At 48.4% G+C, this 22,838-nt stretch overlaps 1 protein-coding gene across 8 annotated transcripts in view; it reads right to left on the bottom strand.

The window, feature by feature from the left end:
- The window catches only part of LOC140385361 (syntabulin-like), a 194,264-nt gene that overhangs the window by 75,495 nt on the left and 95,931 nt on the right, over positions 1-22,838 (bottom strand). For all 8 annotated transcript variants that reach the window (XM_072467438.1, XM_072467439.1, XM_072467437.1 and 5 more), the window contains one exon: positions 22,337-22,534. In XM_072467438.1, the coding sequence (XP_072323539.1) occupies positions 22,337-22,534 (198 nt within the window). The remainder of the gene's footprint in view (positions 1-22,336; positions 22,535-22,838) is intronic.

Raw genomic sequence — 22,838 nt, 5'->3', positions numbered from 1 at the left:
TTACTCAGACTTGAACCCCGTGGCGGTATCATAAAGATACTTGGCGACTCGAGAGCAAAGGTAATAAAACAGAGCAATTGAACCAAGGAGAAAATCAGCAACAGTTTCCTTGGTCAGGGCAGGACTGGTATTGGTTGCTTTAGTCTAAGGCTTGGAAAGTCTTTGCCCAAGATGGTGGATGCACTTTTACAAATGGCAGTGTGCACATGCTTCCTGTCCACCATTTTGGTATCTTAAGAGATGGTGAAAGCACAGAAACAATGGGCACTATTGGGGCCCATATTAAGTTCCACAGATTTTGCTGAGCATTCAAGTCCAAGATGATGGTAAGTTTTCTTCAGGATTCCTATTTATTATCATATTTCCTCACAGTCTTTCACATTTATTTCCCCCAAATTAGACATAGCCATCAAGCCAAACAGCTAAAGGTAACTGGGGAGAATGTAGAGCCAATACAGTATAGAACTGAGTCTGTCGAGGTTTAATTCGAGGGTTTTTTTGCCTTGGTGACTTGCTCCTCTATTATTCTTTACCTTTCTGACAAAGAATTAAATTATTGCAGGAAGTCTAATGTTAACACTAACTTGTATTTGAGACTTCTTATACACCTATGTCACAACTGATGGCTCCGCCCACCCATCCACCTCCATTCTTTCCCAACCATCAGGAATCAATTGAAGCAATCTCTGTGACCATTCTCCATAGAGTTTACAATGGCAACTAGTGCATCCTTGACAGTATTAAACTGTTTCTCAGGGCAAACAGCAAATGAAACATCCCATAATTAATCAGAATAAATATCAGTAAAGTTAACTTGAAATGTTTCCAAATTTTAATATTGGCAAAGCCAGTATGAGTGTGGTTGGGCAACATTACAGTTGTCAGCCACAGGAACGAGGAGGGAAAGATTCATTACAGCCTGCACTCCCATTCCCTTCATTAAGAGGCAATCTTACTAATACACCTTGATTCCAAAGTGTTTCAATCAGTGCAACATTTAGCCAAGGTAGGCAATTATACCCAGAATTTCAGAGTCTATCCTTACAAATGGAAATCTAACTCGAGAAGTCTGTAGTTGAAAGCACTTTTCACTTGAGAGCCCCTGCGCCTAGGTGAAATACCACACTTGGAGTGGGGATAATTAAAAAAAATAAATTTAGAGTACCAATTATTTTTTTTCCAATTAAGTGGCAATTTTGGTGTGACCAATCCACCTACCCTGCACATCTTTGGATTATGGGGGTGAAACCCACGCAGACACAGGGAGAATGTGCAAACTCTACACGGACAGCGACCCAGGTCCGGGATTCGAACCCGGGTCCTCAGTGCCGTAGTCCCTGTGCAAACCACTGCGCCACCTTGCTGCCCTGGAGTGGGAATAATTAAAGATAATCAAGATGTAATTCTAGGGTGGGAGGCATTGAAAGGGTTCCCAGCTATCTCCTTCAGAGTCGATTCACCTTGAAAAACCACTGAGAATGTCTGCCTCTAGGAATTCCTCTGTATCAGGCCCTTTCTGATGAAGAGGAAAGGGAAGAGGAGCAAAGGGACCAGATAATGGCCTAATTGCATTGGTGAAGATTACAGTTTACCACTTTGTCAGGTAGATGCGGTGTTGTAACTGGACTGGAACAGCTTGGCTAGAGACATGACTAGTTGTGGCGGGCACGCCTTCTGAACTACAGTCAGGATGCTGCCCTGACTAATAGTGTTTGCTGCATCCAGTGTACTTAGCCACCTCTTGATATCTTGTGGAGTGAACCAAAGTGGCTGAAGTCTGGCATTTCAGATGATGGGGACCTCAGGAAGAGGCTGAAGTATATCATCCAATTAGTACTTCAGCTGAAGATTGTTTTGAACCTTGCGTTTTTCTCTCACATGCTCCGCCATAATTGAGGATGGCTATATTTATAGAGCTGCCTCCTCCGATTTGTTGGCCTAATACCATTCTTAATTAGTATTTTTTTCAATTGTTCATGGGATTTGAGTGTCGCAAGCAGGCCAGCAATTATTGCCCACCCCTAATTTCCTTCCCTGAAGAACATAAATGAATATGGTCATCGTAACGAGATGTGGCAAGACTACAGAGCTGATCTGATCCAATCTGTTGGTTGTAGGATAGGCTGCATTACTTCCCCACATGCCTGATAAAACTCAGATGTCAGGAATATATTATTTATATGTGAACCCATTGCTGCTACCTAGCCATTGATGTTTCCATCTCACACACCTTGTGCCATTGGATGATACATAGTTGGGACGCCTCCTTCCTAGGCGATACCAACATTTGGATATTTGCCAATCCTCTCATGTGGGCTTTTGTTCCTTGACATTAAGCACTGCCTTTGCACAGGCTAAAGTTCAGTCTCATCTGTTACTGTGGTGATTTGGATAGAGACCGAGCCAATTGGCACCAAATGTTTCAGTAGAGAGTATTAACATCAGTCAACTGTCAACTATATGAGTGAGCACTGGGGCTTTACAATGTCTATACTAGCAACACATACCACACAAACTGTGCTAAGAGGCTAACAGACAAGGTAACATTCAAAAGTAATTCAATGGGGTGGGTGTTATACTTGTCTTGTCCATTCCGGTCAAGCCATTTTTTCCCAGCACTAACATGCTGAGCTTGGGACTGCGATGTTGACTCTCAGCCCTTCATTCACCTCCTTGTACTGTGCCTGCAATGTGAAATTAAGCCATCTCTTCACCTTTGTGTCAAAATGGCTTGTTTACCTCCATATTATTGTCTGCAAAGTTGAAGGCTCTCATTTCTGCAGGGTTTCTGGCTAACACCATTTAGCTCCTCTCCTACCATTTCCCCCTATGGTGAGTACAAAGACACTCAGAACCAGGAAATTGTCACCACTCATTTACAGGCCTGAGATATGCAGAATACAAATTTGCACTAAGAGATGGAAAACTGAGGCTCTCTGTAATTGGGTTTTGGGTCTTATTTTAATAATTGTAATGAGCTGCCAAAGCCTGCCATGCCTTCAGAGGCAGCTCAGTGATCACCAGGGGGCTAGCCCTGTCATTGCTGACACATCTGCCGACATAATAAATTATTGAATTCCAAGTGGGAGAAATTTACCTGCATAGTTCGGGTAGTATCGTTTCTAATGACATTATGAGATGATTCCCCAGAGGTGTGGGTCTCTACCCGCACGAACCTGTACAGAATTCATCGTTGATATCAGGTAGCCTGCCTCAGGGGAATTAGCACAGTCTGCATAACGTCACTATTCTTTCCACAGATGCTGACAAACCTGCTTTGTGTTTTTAACATTTTCTACTTTTTCAGGAGTAATTCATGGTGTGAAGCACTTTGAAATGCATCATATTGCAGTATAGCACTCTCCAAGTATTTTCATAGAATCATAGAATTTTCAGTGCCGAAGAAGGCCATTCGGCCCATCGAGTCTGCACTGGCCCCTGGAAAGAGCACCCCACTTAAGCCTCCGCCCTATCCCCACAGCCTTGTAACTCCACCCAACCGTTTTGGACACGAAGGGTAATTTAGCATGGCCAATCCACCTAACCCGCACATCTTTGGACTGTGGGAGGAAACCGGAGCACCCGGAGAAAACCCACGCAGGCATGGGTAGAACGTGCAGACTCCGCACAGACAGTGACCCAAGCCGGGAATCGAACCTGGGACCCTGGAGCTGTGAAGAAACTGTGCTAACCACGATGCTGCCCACGATAGATTGTGATTATTTTATTAATTCTTAATCACAAATCTTCTGCCAACCAAATTTACCACTTATCCCATCTTGCTGTCACCTTTGTCTTGTCCTGTGACAATATGGAATCGCAGGTTACAAAATTTGCCCTCCTGGACTGCGTTAGACCCATTGTGTGATCCTGGAACTCAATATTTATTAGCATTATGGGAGTACGGACTCCAGTTGTTCAAGGCCAACCACCACCTACTCTGGGGCAATCAGTGGTGTACAATAAATGCAGGCCTCACCATTCATGTTCTGGACATGAACAAAATAAAAACTCTTTTGCATTGACTTGAAATTTTGAACAGGGCTTGTTTTTCTAGGGAAAACAAACTGACAGGTGGCCTCACAGACGTTTTAGAGATTATAAAAGCTTGTCAGAACAAGCACCAATTCATGCCGGTTTGACTCCCAGCTGGGGGGCTAGAGCATCCCAGGAAGCCAGTGAATCAGGCTTCCTGCCCAATAATAACATGGAAATGAAGTTTAGTGAGGTGTTTGCATATTCCCGCCCACTCTGGGTGAGTGCCTCGCTTGGGCGGGCGGGACGGGCCGGGAGACTCACAACAGGTTCGGTGCTCGGTGAGAATTCTGTTTTTGCTCCCACGCCCGATTCAGCAGGCCACCGCACTTCCCGCCTCGGGCTAACAGCCCTGGAGAATCTCTCCCAATATCTGTTATGACCTCTGCTCTATCCTTCAATGAGAGCGTTATGCCTCCTTTCCATTATGAAAGCAAAGGTGTTGCCCCTGATAAACAATCAGTTTCTTGGTACATTTATAGCCAACTATCTGGTTGATCTGGCAGACATGCACTGTGGTGGTTTTGAAGGTTGTGATGGTATATAGGCGTAATGTTTCAATAATATACACTGCTAATGGAAGTGATGGTCAGCCAAGAAAGGATAGCTCAGGAGCATAGTACTTGGGAACATAGTCATTCGGAGTAGAAGTAGGCAATTCAGCCCTTCAAGCCTGCTTCGCCATTCAATCAGATCATAGCTCATCTCTTCCAGGTCTCAAATCCACTTCCCCCTGTTGCCCCATATCTCCTTAACCCATTTTTAAAATCAGAAATATATTTATCTCCTTCTTGAAACCATTTAATGACTCAGATTCCAGCGCACTATGGAGCAGCGCGTTCCACAAATTCACAACCCTCTGCGCGAAGTATTTCCTCCTCATCCAAATCTACTGCCTCTCAATCTATATCCGAGACCTCTCAGTCTAGATTTGTCCACAAGGGGGAACATTTGGTCTACCTTTACTTTATCAATCCCCTTTAGTATCTTATATACCTCGGTTCGATCCCCTCTGATCCTTCTAAACTCCAGAGAGCATAAGCCCAAACTGTTTAATCTCTCCTCATACGTCAACAGCCCTTTCAACCCCGGAATCAATCTGGTGAACCTCCTCTGAACTGCCTCCAATGCCACCACATCCTTGCTCAAATATACAGACCAAAACTGGACACAATACTCCAGATGTGGTCTCACCAACACCCTATACAATTGCAAAAACACTTCTCTAGTCCTCTTGCAATAAACGCTAACATTCAATTTGCCTTTTTAATTACATGCTGTACCTGCATACCGACATTCTGCGATTCATGAACAAAGACACCCATATCCCTTTGCTCAGACGAATCTTGAATCTGCTTTTCATTCAGCTAAGGATTTGCCTTTCTATTTCTTCGGCCAAAATGGATAACCTCACACTGATCTACATAGGGTGGAAGAGTCAATTACTAGGGACATAGGTTTAAGGTGCGAGGGACAAAGTTTAGAGGAGATGTGCGAGGCACGTTTTTTTACACAGAGGGTAGTGTGTGCCTGGAACTCGGTGCCGGAGCAGGTGGTGGAAGCAGGTACGATAGTGACTTTTAAGGGGCGTTTTGACAGATACTTGAATAGGATGGGAATAGAGGGATACGGACAGGTTTAGGTTAGATGGGCAGCATGGTTGGCACAGGCTTGAAGGGCCGAAGGGCCTGATCCTGTGCTGTACTTTTGTACTTTTCTTTGTTCTTTGTAAACTCCATCTGTCAAATTTTGGCCCAATTTCCTAGCCTATCTATATCCATCCGTAAAATCTTTATCTCATTTTCACTGCCTGCTTTCCCACCTATTTTAGTATCATCCGCAAATTTTGCTATGTTACACTCTGTCCCTGCTTTCAGATCATTTATATAAGTTGTAAACAGTTGAGGTCCGAGGACTGATCCCTGCGGCACCCCACGAGTTACAATTTGCCAGCCAGAGAACGACCCATTCATCCCAACACTCTGCTTTCTGTCAGCCGGCCAATCCTCATTCCAATCTAATATTCTGCCCCCAATCCCCTGCGATCTCATCTTCTGTATCAATCTTTTATGCGGCACCTTGTCAAATGCCTTCTGGAAATCTAGATATTCCACATCCATTTCCCCATTATCCATCTTGCTGGTTACGTCCTCAGAAAATTCAAGCAAGTTTGTCAAGCATGACATACCCTTCATAAAACCATGCTGACAATGGTGGATTGAAACTTGTCTTTCCAAATGTTCAGTGATCTCCCCCTTAATGATTGATTCCAGCAACTTCCACAGAGGTCAATCTAACCAGTCTATAGTTTCCTGCTTTTTGCCTCTCTGAGTAGGGGTATCACATCGACGTGTTTCCAATCAGCAACAGCTATCTTTGTGAAGCAGAAGTGGGAAGATGGTCTTCTGACAGGTCCGGCAGTACCAGATCTATAAATGTGGGCCTTCAAATAGTGATAAATATGAAGGTAACGAAAGCAAAATATTGCGGCTGCTGGAAACTTGAAATAAAAAACGGAAATGCTGGATAAACTCAGCAGGTCTATCAGCATCTGTGGAGAGAAATAGACTTCACGTTTTGAGGCGAAATGATCCTTCATTTGTGAGCTACACAGTGGTTAACACTGCTGCCTCACCGCGCCAGAGACCCGGTCAAGGGTGCCCTGTTTGCCCAGGCTGCCGACTATATAAACTGTGACATGGACCAAGCCCAACAGGGTTTTGGGCAGCAGGATTCACCACCATCGACGGGATGTCCTAGGTCCAGAGGCTCATGGATGGCAAGCGTGTCGCCTTGCGTGCACTGGGCCCCTGGGAGTGCCTGCATCAATGGGAAGGGGTTCCACTCCCTGAACATCCAGCTTGTGCACGAGCATCACATGAACACCATGCATGTATGTGCACGCTTCCCAGGAGGTGTGCACGACAGTTACATCCTGCGGCAATCAGACACTCCCGGTCTCTTCGAGGATCACCCCAGGATGGCCGGTTGGCTCTTGGGGGATAAGGGGTACCTGCGGAGGACCTGACGCCAATACGGAGGCCGGTGACCAATGCAGAGACCCGGTACAATGAGATCCATGTGGCCACCCGGTCTGTCATTGGTTGGTGCACTGGACTGCTGAAAATGTGGCTCCAATGCCTTGACTGCTCTGGTGGTGCACTGCAGTACACCCCCCCAGAGCGTTGCCCACTTTGTAGTGGTCTGCTGTGTCCCCACAGCCTGGCACAGCAGTGGGGTGATGTGCTGGATGCGGAGGAGAAGGAAGATGTGGCCACCTCCGAGGAAGTGGAGGACGACGAAAACAAGGAGGGGCCGGAGGAGGAGGGGTTGGAGTACGATCCCGGGGAGGAACTGGACGACCAGCCGGCAGCGGCGAGTCTCCGGCATGCCCAGAGGGCAAGGCCTCATCGTCACCCGCTTCACATAAGACGTGGCCTCATTCATCATCGCACCCCCCCCTCCTCCTCCCTACCTCCCCCAACTCTCTGCATCCCCTTCACCCTCCTCCCTCTGCCCCCATTTTACATTTGCCTACATTGAAATAAATATATTTGACGCAGTTTAAAAAAAAATGTTTGTTCAAAGTTTTTCAATAATTTTTACAAAACACTCCAAAAAGGAAAGAAAATATACAAAATAAAAATAAAAAGAATACGCCAACAAACAAAGCAACTTAATCCTCTAACCCTTAAACGATTTAACAAATTAAGAACAAAATGGGGCAAACGCCCCTTACAAAAACCAAAACAAGAGACGCAGCCTCTAGTCTTTTCCACGTCGCCCCCTCTCCCTCCATTACCCATTTCCGAATCATTGCCACATTAGCTGCCCAGTAAATGCTACACAAATTCGGCAGCCTTCTCGAAGGCCTTCTCCACGTCCATTGCCACCACCACTTCCGCCTCCCCCCCCCCCCCTCCAAGGGCATCATGATCACATTCAGGAGCCTCCGCACATTTGCATTCAATTGCCTGCCCTTCACAAACCCTGTCTGGTCCTCGTGTATCACTCCCGGGACACAATCCTCAATCCTAGTGGCCAGGACCTTCGCCAGCAACTTAGCGTCCAAATTGAGGAGCGAAATTGGCCTATACGAGCCATACTGCAGCGGGTCCTTGTCCCGCTTGAGGATAAGCAAGATCAGTACCCGAGACATCGTCGGGGGAAGAATCCCTTCTTCGTTCGCCTCGTTGAAGGTTCCCACCAGCAACGGACCCAACAGTTCCACAAACCTCCTATAGAACTCGACTGGGAACCCATCCAGCCCCGGGGCCTTGCCCGCCTGCAAGCTCCCCAACCCCTTAACCACCTCCTCCATCCCGATTGGGGCCCCTAAACCTTCGACCTGTCCCTCCTCCACCCTCGGGAACCTCAATTGGTCCAGGAACCGCCGCATCCCCTCCCCCCCGAACCTTATTCAGGTTCCCGTAGAAATCCCTAAAGACCTCATTTATTTTGGCTGGACTCCACACCGTGTTCCCCCCTCTGTCCCTGATTCCTCCAATTTCCCTAGCCACCTCCTTCCAATGTAGCTAATGCTCCAACATCCGACTCGCCTTCTCCCCATACTCGTACGCTGCCCCCTGCACCTTCCTCCACTGGGCCTCAGCTTTCCCCGTAGTCAGCAAATCAAACTCCGTTTGGAGGCTCCGGCGCTCCTTCAGCAGCCCCTCTTCAGGGGATTCCGCGTATCTCCTATCCACCCTCAGTATCTCCCCCACCAATCTCGCCCTCTCCATCCTCTCCCTCTTCTCCCTGTGAGCCCTGATTGAGATTAGCTCTCCCCTGACCACCGCCTTCAGCGCCTCCCAGACCACACTCACCGGTACCTCCCCATTATCATTGGCCTCTATGTATCTTTGAATGCACCCTCGGACCCGCCCACAGACCTCCTCATCCGCCAGCAGTCCCACATCCATGCGCCACTGTGGGCGCTGGCCCCTTTCCTCCCCCAACTCCAGCTCCATCCAGTGCGGGGCGTGGTCCGAAATCGCTATGGCCGAGTACTCCGTCCCCTCCACTCTTGGGATGAACGCCATACTCACCATGAAAAAGTCTATCCGTGAATAGGCCTTATGCACATGGGAAAAGAAGAACTCTCTCGCCGCTGGCCTGGCAAACCTCCACGGGTCCACTCTTCCCATCTGATCCATAAACCCCCTCAGAACCTTGGCCGCAGCTGGTCTCCTGCCCGACCTCGACCTAGACCGATCTAGTGCCGGGACCAGTACTGTATTAAATTCCCCCCCCCCCATTATCAGGTTCCCTGCCTTTAGATCCGGGATCCGGCTCAGCATGCGCTTCATGAACCCTGCATCGTCCCAATTTGGGGCATATACATTCACCAGCACCACCCGGGCCCCCTGCAGCCTACCACTCACCATCACATAACGGCCCCCTTTATCCACCACAATACTCACCACCTCGAAAGTCACCCGCTTGCTCACCAGGATTGCGACCACCCTGTTCTTCGCATCCAGCCCAGAGTGAAAGACCTGCCCCACCAATCCCTTCCTCAGCTTGAGCTGATCCGCCACCTTCAGGTGCGTCTCCTGCAACATAGCAACTTCTGCCTTCAGTCCCTTTAAGTGCGCAAACACCCGGGCCCCCTTGACCGGCCCATTCAGGCCTCTCACGTTCCACGTGATCAGCCGGATTGAGGGATCAGTCACATTCCGCCAGCTAGACCTACTCATTATACCTGCTCTTTGTCTCCTATCACTCACCCTCAGGAAATCCTCAGGAAACTAAGGAAATTCTCTGGAAACTAAGGAAATTTGGCATGTCCACATTAACTCTTACCAACTCTTACAGATGCACCATAGAAAGCATCCTATCAGGCTGCATCACGGCCTGGTATGGCAACTGCTCAGCCCAGGACCGCAAGAAACTTCAGAGCGTCATGAACACCGCCCAGTCCATCACACGAACCTGCCTCCCATCCATTGACTCCATCTACACCTCCTGCTGCCTGGGGAAAGCGGGCAGTATAATCAAAGATCCCTCCCACCCGGCTTACTCACTCTTCCAACTTTTTCCATCGGGCAGGAGATACAGAAGTCTGAAAACACGCATGAACAGACTCAAAAACAGCTTCTTCCCCACTGTCACCAGACTCCTAAATGACCCTCTTATGGACGGACCTCATTAATACTACACCCTGTATGCTTCATCCGATGCTGGTGCTTATGTAGTTACATTGTATACCTTGTGTTGCCCTATTATGGTCGCACAAGTGGATAGCACTGTGGCTTCACAGCACCAGGGTCCCACGTTCTATTACCTGTTGGGTCACTGTCTGTGCGGAGTCTGCACGTTCTCCCCATGTCTGCGTGGGTTTCCTCCGGGTGCTCCAGTTTCCTCCCACAGTCCAATGACGTGCAGGTTAGGTGGATTGGCCATGCTAAATTGCCCTTAGCGTCCAAAAAAAGGTTAGGAGGGGTTGTTGGGTTACGGGGATGGGGTGGAGGTGAGGGCTTAAGTGGGTCGGTGTAGACTCGATGGGCCGAATGGTCTCCTTCTGCGCTGTACGTTCTATTATGCATTTTCTTTTGTTCCCTTTTCTTCCCGTGTACTTAATGATCTGTTGAGCTGCTCGCAGAAAAATACTTTTTACTGTACCTCGGTACACGTGACAATAAACAAATCCAATCCAATCCAATCCCAATTTCCTAACCAGATCAGCAATTTGTCTGGAATTAACATTTGCTTTGTTATTCCCCCTGCATTTTTACACCATTTTAATGAGAAACAAACAAGATTAATAATGATAAAATCTAAATGGGTCAATGGTTGCCAGTTCAAATTTAGATTGAATTAAAGCTAAATACCACAAATACGTTTACACCTCTATACTTTTCCTTCTATTGGGTCTCCCTTTAGTTCTAAGCTAAATGTGTGCAAAGGTCCTATCCACTCTTTTTTCTCTCTGCCTTGCAGTTTATACACTATACTTTGCTGCTGCTCAGAGAAAAACTCTTTAATGTTTTAGCAGTTCAACAAAATCAACCGTACGATTTGCCATGACAACGGAAAAGAAGGGGAAAAATGGGCCTATAAGAGGAATCCTGTTCTTGAGGGAATGCAGCATTCTGCCTGATAAACAACTCAGTTCACGCACAGTAACACATCATGCCAACCCTGCCATGAACTAATTTTGAATGGATAGGTGTCCTTTGCAAGAATATTCAGTTATCATTTTGAAGAACACTAATTTTGTTGCATTCATAATGTCGCATTCTTTTTGAATTCTAAATGTTTTATCTATTTAGTAATAGAAATTGCAGGGCTCTTATCTCATCCTATCTTAGGCATTGCTCTCAGTCTCTTGACATAACCTAAACCCCTCGGCATTACTGCTCTGTAACCAATCCCAGGTCCGCATTGTTCTCAACAATTTATCTGCCACATATTTTATTTAAACCATAGTGGAGGTATACTTGCACTGTGGAACATCGCAAACCCTTTTAAGAGTGCAGATAAGAATTGACCACACCAGTCATAGTCATATAATGTGGGTTTCTTACATTAATGGGTCGTAACTTGCATGGAATAACAATCATTTGGTTGCCACACCGCTCCAAGTTAATTATCCTGAAATACCACCACACCTTTCTTGCCCAAACGTCTAACTCGGGCCGGGTGAGAAAGGGCAGTGGGATTCCGAGGCATTGTGTCGATTGGCAGCTGAGTCGGAGGCAAGAAAAAGGCCTCCCCCACCTTTTACTGCACTAGCTATAGGGTTAAAGGTACAGCCACTTTGTCAAGTCAGAGAGAAGTGTGTACGGTAAGAGGGCAGGTGGATTGGGGGTGGGTGGGTGATATGTCAGTAAGGGGGTGGTCAGTGGGGGTGCTTGGGTGGTCAGTGGGATGGATGCCAGTGCGAGGGTGGTCGGGTGGCCAGTAGAGGGTGGTCGGATGGTCAGTGGGGAGGTGGTTAGTGAGGGGTGTTGGGGGGGGTGAGTTGGGGTTCAGGTGATCAGTGCGAGTGTGGTCAGTAGATGGGTTGGCTGATCAGTAGAGGAGTAGGGTCGGTCAGCGTGTGGGTTAAGTGGGTGGGGGAGGAGTCAGGTAGTCAGTGGGGGGTGCAGAGTATAGTTATGGTTTGCGTGGTAGTTGGGGGTGGTAGTTATGGAGTGAAGAGAAAGGTAAGGGAATGGGGAGGGCAGTCGGGGGATGGGGGAGGCCTGTGACGGGTTGTGGGGTAGTCAGATTTGTGGGGGTATAGTCAGGGGTTAATTGAGGGAGTTGGCGGGGTAGAGAGGTGGGGGTAGTTGGCAGGCCCCGTGGTGGGTCCGGAGTCCTGTGGGGGACTTGGACCATAGTCAGTACTATAGTTACTCAGGAGATAGAAGTAGTTTTAATTCTTCTAATTTTTTCTGCGTAACTATGATGTAAGATAGTTGGAACCATCTGAAGATTGCAATTTAAACTAGAGCTTTGGATGGTCCACATTGCCGTACAAGCCTTATGTGGTAATGTCTGGGGAGGGGGGGAGATTTGTCCCCAGCAGGTCTTTGGGTATCCAGCCTCCCCTGCTCCCTCCTACCCACCATGGCTAAGATGCTACAGTGCTCAGAAGTTATGGGCCAATGTGCCCTCTGGCTGCTGTAAGCAGGCTATTTACTATACTGAGGGTGGGTACTGTGTGGGTGCCCAACACGCAACACTACCATGTCTCATAAGATTGATGTCTTGTCACACTACACTCTACCACTGAGATTGCAGTCATGCAGGGAAAATGACAACACCCCTCACGAATGCTCCAATGATTGGCACGGATTAGTTGGAGTTCAGAAGAATGAAGGGCGATCTTATAGAAAGCTATACAATTCTAACAGGACTAGACAGGGTAGATGCAGAAAGGATGTTCCCGATGGTGGGTGTGTGTCCAGAACCAGGGGTCACAGTCTGAGGATACACGGTTGACCATTTAGGACAGAAATGAGGAGAAATTTCTTCACCCACAGAGTGGTGAGCCTGTGGAATTCATTACCACAGGAAGAGGTTGAGGTCAAAACATTGCATGTTTTCAAGAAGCAGTTAAATATAGCACTTAGGGCAAAGGGGATCAAAGGAAATGAGGAGGAAAGCAGGATTAGGCTATTGAGTTGGATGATCAGCCATGATCATTATGAATGGCGGAGCAGGCTTGAAGGGCCGAATGGCCTCCTCCTGCTCCTATTTTCTATGTATACTTAGAGGTCCAAACATTAAAGTTCAGTAGTTCCAGTTGTATCATCGAACCCCAATTCCAAATTAAAAGTTTTTTTTTGCCTGAAACAGGCAGGCGATTACCTGGCAATTGGCCTCCTGTATAATGGAGCTGACAGAATTGCCAGTATTAACAGGATGGTACGGTTTACAATCCCATTTTGAAGCCATTTCAAAGCCATTATTTCCTGGTTAATGCGCGTAGGCAATGACTATGGATTGCTAAGAGTGGGAGGGGCCATCTTCCTTACACTGCAAACCCAAAATACTGCGGCAGTTTCTGCAATTGACCTCTACTCAACAACATGCAAGCACTTCCCACCTTGTCTGTATCCTGAGCTTTAGAAAAGGTAAGACATTAAATTAACTACATAGTTGTACTAAAGTTCAAACAGTAACCGAGAACACCAATGAACAGTTCTGTGCAAATATGCATATAATCGTGCAAGTCGAAAAATTTCACTAATGTCCTACTGTACTCGGATAAAAACACAATGATTGTAAATCAGTGGCCAAAATTACGAAATTACATATCTTCTGACTCACCAAATCAAAGGAGCTACACTAATTAACATGCTGAAAGAGGGGCTCATACCTTTGTTACAAATGCCAACCTCTCAGCATTCGGAAACACACAAGCACCTTTCAAGGTGTAAATTTACATAATCAAGCAACAAATCAGATTTGAGTCACAACACATTGTGCTTACCTACAGCTGTTGAGACTTTTTGGCCTTGAAACACAGCTTCAGTTTAGCAGCAAAAAATACATTGTGTGTGCATTTTCTAGCACAGTACTCTCTTCATTCCAAACCAACACAAATGATCTGATTCATTGGGAGTAATAATATGGGACAATATCTCTGTAAAGTCCTGCCACTTGCATCTTTGCCAGTTGGTTATTTGCCCAAAACACTGGACAGGATTTACCGGCTGTTCACGCCGGTGAGAAATTCTGGTCGCACGCCAGCGCACGGGTTTTCCGGCGATGAGGGGTGCTGCCACCAGGAAAATCCATTGACAACGACAGGATCAGTAGATCCCGCTGCCCAAAAACATGCGACGGGTTGGTCTGTAAACCCCGCCCATTATGTACACCATTTCGCCAATTTATGCTCATCCCGTTTTTTTTTCTTTTTATAAATTTAGAGTACCCAATTAATTTTTTCCAATTATGGGGCAATTTTAGCGTGGCCAATTCACCTACCCTGCACATCTTTGGGTTGTGGGGGCGAAACCCACACGAACATGGGGAGAATGTGCAAACTCCACACTGACAGTGACCCAGAGCCGGGATCGAACCCGGGACCTCGGCGCCGTGAGGCAGCAGTGCTAACCCACTGCGCCACCGTGCTGCCCTTTATCCATGGTTTTGAGAGAAAAGAAGAAACTGTCATCAAATAGAAAAAGCACCTAAAATAACTGGAAGGTGTCCACGAATTTCCTGGACTGGAAGGTGCACACTGGAATGATTGCTCTTAAGTGTTCATAGTTGGTATCATTTTATTTATGCCAACAGTGTCTGGGCAATTTTTAAGTCATCATTATTGAAAAATTGGTGAATCTGAACCAAGCAGTCCTCAAGAAGTGGTGACACTTGCTGAAAAAATTATAATGATAATTTTCCCAAAAAATGACAGTGTCAGGTTGTGACTGAAAAATGCTGTGTTTCTCCCCAGAGAAACAGGCAGGTGTTCTGTCAAGGTCTTCCCACACTTTGCCATTTTTTAAAAGGGGGGGGGGAGCGTGTGAGGGGCAGTACCTAAAGACCTAGAAACGTGCCCAGATCTCAAATTGAATTTGAAAAACCACCCTCCCCTACGGGACATCGGAACCCTCCCCATCCTTGATTGCCAGAATCAACCATCTCTCACCCCATCATTGGTCACCGGCTTCGGGACATCAGGGCTCTCCCAATGGGTCTACCATCAGGCCCAGCCCCATTCAAGCCCCGCTCCATTCAGGCCTGCACCTTGGGGCAGTGCAACGCACTTTCCTGCCCTGTCAGCGGCTACCCAGGGCTTGGGGACCAGTAATGATTCCCGTGGGAATATATAACGTTCCTGGACGATTGGACGTTAAGCCGATTTTGAATATTCAAATATATTTAAATCCATGGGTAATCAGGTTCACGCCCTCTTTAGGCATGAAGCTGATTATGTCGCCTTTGTAGCCCTCTCGCGATAGTTCTCGGCCATGACACGATTCGCACCAGGGTGTAATGGGACTGGCTAATTGCCCCCTTTGTCAGTAAAAAGCAGGGTGACATGTTTTATGCCATCATTCTTGAGGGGTGAGGCCTAATGATGCTGACAAGCCTGGCTCCACAGAGAGATCTTCCAATCTCAAATTGAAGTTAAAGACCCCCTCTCCCATCATCGCTGACATTGGCGCATTAGAGCCCCCTCTTCTCCTCCTCCCCCCACCAATGTCGGCCACTCACCCCCCCTCACCTCCGCAATGCAGGCACCCGACCCTACCAATGCAGGCATCTCCCCCCTCACCATCGCTGCCCTACCCCCCAACATAATGAGAAGTCCCCAAAGGGATTCCCTGTTGACCCAGCCTGGGCCCCGCCCACCGGACAGTGCCAACCTGCCAGCGCCAGCCTCAAAGTGAGATCACCGGGGTGCAAATCCCGTTATGCCCCTCTTGTGAAAGTTAGAGGCCATATCAGGACTTGCGTTTGTGGAGAGTGAGGCCGGATAATCACCCGCAATATTAGTTAGGCTGAAACAAGGCACTCGTGGTTGGTCAGACAATACAGTGTTAATGAATCTACAATTATCTCCATTATGCACCTTCAAATATGTCCACCAACTTCACCGCAAATTCCATTACATTCGTCTGGAGAGCCTTATAATAATGGTAAGTGTGACTAATACATATTTTTTATTTTGTTAAACAGTAAGACATTTTTATATTTACTAAAGATGTTTATTTCTTGTCTGTTATTTTCTATACATATCTATGGTCAAAGCCTATCTAATTGACTCCCATAAAATATGTTCGCAGTTTGTAAAATCGCTGTTTGATAGGTTATCCAAGAATGTAACCCCTGCCAATGGTGGGCCTTTACTGTATTAGAAAACAGCATGTCAGTTTGTATTTCCTTTACATTTTACTTTGCATGCACAAATTACTTGCACTTTGCCTCACATTTTGCATTCAAAGAATGGCAATAAACCAGAACTATCAGCAGTGATAGAACCCCTTCCAGGAGCTGAACCCATCAAATTACCTGACAAAAGCAAATTTAAAAAAACATTAATTCCACTTTAATGACATTCTGTTCATAGTGAAAACTGTTTTCGAATACTGCAGAGGCTGAATCCCAGATGAGTTCTTCACGAGGTCTTCCTTATGGAAAAAAACCTGTCAGACCTAAACAACAATATTTGATGTTTAAATGTCTACTGTGATAAACATCCCGAGAATTCTCTGTCCAAATGCTATCAAATCCCCAAATGCTCCTATTTTTCTGTAATTATTCCAACCATCCCACTGGGACGCTACATTACCCAAGCTCTCACTCCAGGCTCATCATCACTAACACATAGAGGCGTACTGCAAAAATTATGGGCTGGATTCTCAGTAGCCCCGCACCGAAATCGCGTTTGGCGCGGGGGCGGAGAATCGATGTTTGCGCGGGAATCGTGCCCTCCGATGCACCCCTGAGAATCACTCGCATGTGGATTACGCGGGGCGGCTGGAGGTCCATTGACAGGCCCCCCCCAAGCGATTCTCCAGGCAAAACTGGCCGAGTTCCCAACGGCGTGGTTCTAACCACGTATCGCCAGTCGGGAATCTCAGGTGGCGACTGCGGACACAGTCCGCAGCCGCCCTGGTGGGGGGGGGGCGTGGGGAATCGAGCAATGGGGGGGGGGGGGGCCCTCATGGGTGGCCGGGGCAGCGATTGGGCAGCTCGGATCCGCGGGCACGCGCCATCTCAGGGTGGCCTATATTTTCGATGACGGTCTGTGGTCCGAGTCCGCCATGGCGCACGGCATTGCCGCTGCAGGCCGCCGCCGTGCGCATGCGCGGACTCCCGACTGGACGTGCGGGGGCCTTACGCCTCTGGCACTTTCTCTTCCTTGGAGCGTCTCACTTTGTTGTACTTCTCTAACCTATCATTTAAAATTGTGGTTCTCTTACCACCTGCCCAAGTACCATGGCAATTTTCTTACCAAAATTTCTTCACTCAGCCAACGTGTGGCTTCTTATCCTAGGTGATTTCAACCTGTGGTGAATGTATTACTGCTACCATTCACCATTGTATTGCATTACATTGCATGGTATTATGTTGATGCTCTTGTGGGCTCCGCCTATGGCTTCGCCCCCTTGGGGGAGGTATATAGATCTGCAGCATGTAGGCGGCACTCTGTGCAGCGCAGTCGCAGGCAGGCACAGATCTAGCTGATTAAAACCACTGTTCACTTCAACTCTTCGTCTCGTGTGAATTGATGGTCGCATCACAACCCACGTCCCAATTTATCACGGTTTCTCTTGTTTTGAGTTCACTGCCCATCTATCTGCTCTAATCAGGGGCGAGATTCTCCGACCACCCACCGGGTCGGAGAATCGCCATGGGCTGGCGTGAATCCCGCCCCCGCCGGTTGCCGAATTCTCCGGCACCGGAGATTCGGCGGGGGCGGGAATCGCGCCGCACCGGTTGGCGGGCCCCCACCCCCCCGCGATTCTCCGGCCCGAATGGGCCGAAGTCCCGCTGCTGGAATGACTGTCCCGCCAGCGTGGATTAAACCACCTCTCTTACCGGCGGGACAAGGCGGCGCGGGCGGGCTCCAGGGTCCCTGGGGGGCACGGGGCGATCTGGCCCCGGGGGGTGCCTCCACGGTGGCCTGGCCCGCGATCGGGGCCCACTGATCCGCGGGCGGGCCTGTGCCGTGGGGGCAGTCTTTTCCTTCCGCCTTCGCCACAGTCTCCATCATGGCGGAGGCGGAAGAGACTCCCTCCACAGCGCATGCACGGGGATGCTGTGAGCATCCGCTAACGTTCCCGCGCATGCGCCGCCCGGCAATGTCATTTCCACGCCAGCTGGCGGGGCACCAAAGGCCTTTCCCTGCAGCTGGCGGGGCGGAAATCAGTCCGGCGCGGGCCTAGCCCCTCAAGGTTAGGGCTCGGCTCCCCAAGATGCGGAGGGTTCCACACCTTTGGGGCAGCACGATGCCAGACTGATTTGCGCCGTTTTTGGCGCCGGTCGGCGGACATCGCCCCGCTACCGGAGAATTTCGCCCCAGATTAGAATCATTCGGTGCTTGATTGTTGCAAATTTCCATGTTGTAATACTCTATAATCTTGCCTTCCATATAAACTGCCCAACTCATATTCATGGTCATCCATTTGACCTTGCCATCTCACACAACGGCCATAGTATCAATCACAGATAAGACCATCTCTAATCATTTTGCAGTAGAGCTTTTTTTACGAAAGCCCACTGATGTTATGTGCGAGAGTGTTCCAATCTGAAATACTGGCTTATCATGGTGTGTTATCTTTTGGATGTTAGTGAGATGCATCTGTGGAAGCGGTGAAAACTCAAGCCTCTCTTTAATTGAACAACAATAAAAGTATTTATTAAAGTAGAAGGAAGATAATGAAACACTACAGAGGACAATCTTATACTTCGGAGCATTAACAGTAAGCATTTCGTCCCTCAAAGACTAGAAACACAAAAGCATCCATTTCCCCTGTTTCCTAAACACCAACCATAAATCTTTTGGTCAAATCTAGCCAGGGACTACCACACAGTACAGCCTAAGTGACCAGTACTTGGGAATGGTCTTCGGCTCAGCAAAGAAAAAGAAATTTTACACAAACAAACAGGAGTTTAACTTCAGCACTTCATCTCTAGTTGAGCTGTTTCCTTGAAGCTAGCTGGCCCTCTCTCTCTTGCTGTTGCTTCTTCAACACCTCATCTGTAACTAGCCTGCTTCCTGGCTCATAGCACTCTGAATAGATGTACCAATGCAAAGAACACCCTGTTCCTTGTTCTTTCCTGTACCTTCCTTTCTCTTAGTTGGCTGTTCAGATATAGTTTCCTAAAACATGGCGGTTTGATTTTACTTATGCAAAAAGCAGTATTCATTTTAATAGCATCTTACCATTTTGTGATACTCTCCATCCATAACCCACTCCCTTATCCACACCCACTTCCTTCTGTATAACTCTCTCCTGTTTCACTTATAACCGAACTCTCAAAATCCCAACTACCTCGGCCAGGATTCCCCGAAATCCCGGTCAAGTGTTGATGCCGGCGTCAAAACCAGCGCGAGCGACGCCAGCGTCAACAGGCCTCCAGACCCAGTCATTCTCCCCTTCCTCGGGGGGTAGAACAGCGCCAGAGTGCTGTTTGCTGCTCCGGCGCCGAAAGCCGACCCTCCCTACACGGCCGGCACGGGTCCGAGTGCGCGCCACAGCCGGCATGAGTTTGCGCATGCGGGCTATGGCCATCTGCACGCCAGCCCGCGGGCAACATTGCGAAGCCCTACAGGGGCCCGGCGCTGAGGAACATTGCCCCCCCCCCCGGAATTAGCGCGTCACGGCCGGCACGGGTCTGCGCATGCGCGCCTCGGCCGTTTCCGCGCTGGCCCGCGGGCAACATGGCCGAGCCCTACAGGGGCCCGGCGCGGAGGAACATGGGCTTCCTTGGAATTAGCACGCCCTCCAATCAGTTGCCCCCAACCGCGGGCCTGGCCACCGTGGAGCCCCCCCCGGATTCGGCTCCCCCCGCCCCCCCACCAGGACGACCCCTGCAGCCAGAACGCCAAAGTCCCGCCGGGTAGGACCATACTTGAACGATGCCGGCGGGACTCGGCGGGCATTCGGCCCGTTGAGCATGCAGAATCGCCACTTTCAACGGTCGCTGACCGGCGCCGCGGTGACCGCGATTGGCGCCGATTCTCTGGCGACCGGAGAATCGGCGGCCCGGCGGCGGAGCAGCGTGGCGGGATTCTTTACATCCCTCTGATGGGCATATACTGCAAATATGTGAATAAACGCAATAAATGCAAATAGACTATCAATATTGGAAGGAACCGTGGGCAGCACGGTGACGCAGTGGTTAGCACTGCGGCCTTACGGCGCCAAGGACCCGGGTTCAATCCCGGCTCTGGGTCACTGCCGTGTGGAGTTTGCACATTTTCCCCGTGTTTGCGTGGGTCGCGCCCCCACAACCCAAAGATGTGCAGGGGACGTGGATTGGCCACGGTAAATTGCCCCTTAATTGGAAAAAATTAATTGGGTACTCTAAATTTATTTTTAAAAAAGAGGAAAAAAAATTGGAAGGAACATATTAGCAAAATGAAGCATCATTACACCTCACATTTTCTCTTGCCCTTGCAGCGTTCATGATCCTGTGTGAACCCCAACAATTATTTCCACTCTTCTTCCCTGCCCAACATTAAATCAGGGGTATTTTAACAGTGTATTTAAACCCTATATTTTTTATAGAATTCATGAGGAAAAGTAGAAATTCGAAGTTCAGTTATCGTTACTGGTTTTTTCTTTGATGGTGGACAGCATATCCACATTCAAAATGATTCACAATTTTGCCAGAAGCTTTTAATGTCAGCTAATGTTTGCAACACAATATTAAATGCACAGTAGTTCCAGACCTGGGGATAGAATTTCCAGCCCTGCCCACCTTTGCGATCGTCCAGTCCCACTGAACGTCATTGGGCTTTTGGCTGTGCTGGCGAATCTTCCGCAGTGGGTCCCACTTTGAAAGAGCCGGAAAATTCCAGCCCTAGTATATGTTCAATCCTTTCTACCAGTCTTAAATCAATTACATCATCATTGCAGCTGGCTGTCGGCAAGCTGGAAGTTACAGTTCTTATGTTTCGCTTCCAGATACTGAGTGCGATTCACCGAACTTAAGGTACAGTCGACTGAACAGCGTGATTAGCAGGATGTCTGTCGGCAGCTGCAGTGCCGAGAACCATCCTGACCTCCGACGGCACTTTGCCGTTTTTCTGGCCTTGGGAAGATTCTCCCCACCGAGACCGCACTTCGAAGGATTTCCTGCTGGAGAGCTGAGGATCAGGGTGTCATTTTGGAAGGCTACCTGGTTCTTACACCCCCCCCATGCTCTTTTGATCCCCCAAATTTGGGGAGGCCCCCGGGAACCCAACCCCTTCATCCCCTCTCTGCATGGCCAGCCCCCCCTCCCCCGGGCCCTAATTTTGGCAGTGCCAACATGGCACCTGGGGAACCTGGCAATGTCAGCCTGGCACCCTGCAAATGCAATGGTGGCACAGCCAGGGTGACAGACGGCAGTGCCAAGGTGCCCGGGTTCCAGGGGGAATTGCAGGGTGCCGTCCTCACTGTCCCCGACCGCCCGAAGGTCTTTAATGGTCTGGGGGTTTACGTGGACCAGTTCTAAGCAGCACCCTGGCGAGTTCCTGCAGGCAATCATTGAGTCCCCAGCGCCGTGGAAATCCAGTGTCTGAGTATTTAAATAAGCTGTAAGGCTCATTTAAATATTCAGATCTGGATCTCGGCCAGCGAGGGCGTGATCTAGGTTGCACCGGGCCACATGGGTGACCCGTGATTGGCCCAGCGTCCGATATAGGGGCCCGCACGCGATTCACCCGGACCTGCGCCAGGTGCAATGGGGTTACTGAATCTCGCCCAAATGGCCTCAAGTCTATTCCTCCCATCCTGCCTCTGACTGAAAATTCTATTTTGTGCTGTGTTCTCAAATTACATGATTTCTAAAAAGAAAATAATTCTTGAGCCGTCTTTACCAAATATTTCCAAATTCAATAAATGTTATCACAGAGGTCATTATGATGTATGATTATCATAATCAGGAAAAGTTATATTTGATATTGCCCGCCACATGATGTTACTGCACTCTTTTTCCAAGTAATCTACAATAAACGGTTAGATTTATTTTATCAAGGACCCAGTTTGAAAAGCCATCATGGCAGTTCTAAAGTTAGAGCACTTAATACATAAAGTATTTTTATATTCCCGTGACTCTCAAGTTGGGGACATCATGACTGTTTAGATGCATCCTATCATTGTTTAAATTTTATCAACCGATGTAAATAATGGCTCCTTACCTGGCTGCACCAGACATAACTTTTGCTCTCTCTTGTGTTTGATGTGCTGAATGTTCCACTCAGTAGCAGCGCCAGAGCTCAGTTTCCGTCCACCTTCTTCTTCTTCATTCACCGTAGGAAATGTCAACAGACTACTGGCTGACTTTGAAGGCGATTTAACTGGAGACACTGACTGGCTGCTGGGACATCCTGTGTCATCTGTGCAACAGGACAGAAAAGAAAATGATGCTGACGAATCTTTCGAACATCCTCTACTGGAAAATGGGCAGCATGTTGGTGGTGGAGATGGAGTTAGTTCAAACCATTTGCCTCCTCCAATCCCATAGCTTTCCGACCGTGTCCTGACCTTGTGCTCCTCTGAGCAGGTGAGCAGGACAGCCACAGAAATGACAAGGGGCTCCCACTTTAACTATGCAGATCAGGGTCTGATGATGTCATCAGGACCAGTTCTGCAAGTTCAACCTGAGACTTAGCAGGAGGCTTTCAGGGGAAGGTGAGGTGG

Source organism: Scyliorhinus torazame, chromosome 11 (genome assembly GCF_047496885.1).
Source record: "Scyliorhinus torazame isolate Kashiwa2021f chromosome 11, sScyTor2.1, whole genome shotgun sequence".
Classification (NCBI taxonomy): domain Eukaryota; kingdom Metazoa; phylum Chordata; class Chondrichthyes; order Carcharhiniformes; family Scyliorhinidae; genus Scyliorhinus; species Scyliorhinus torazame.
Note: the sequence above shows the minus strand (reverse complement) of the source record. Positions and strands in the feature narration are given on the sequence as shown.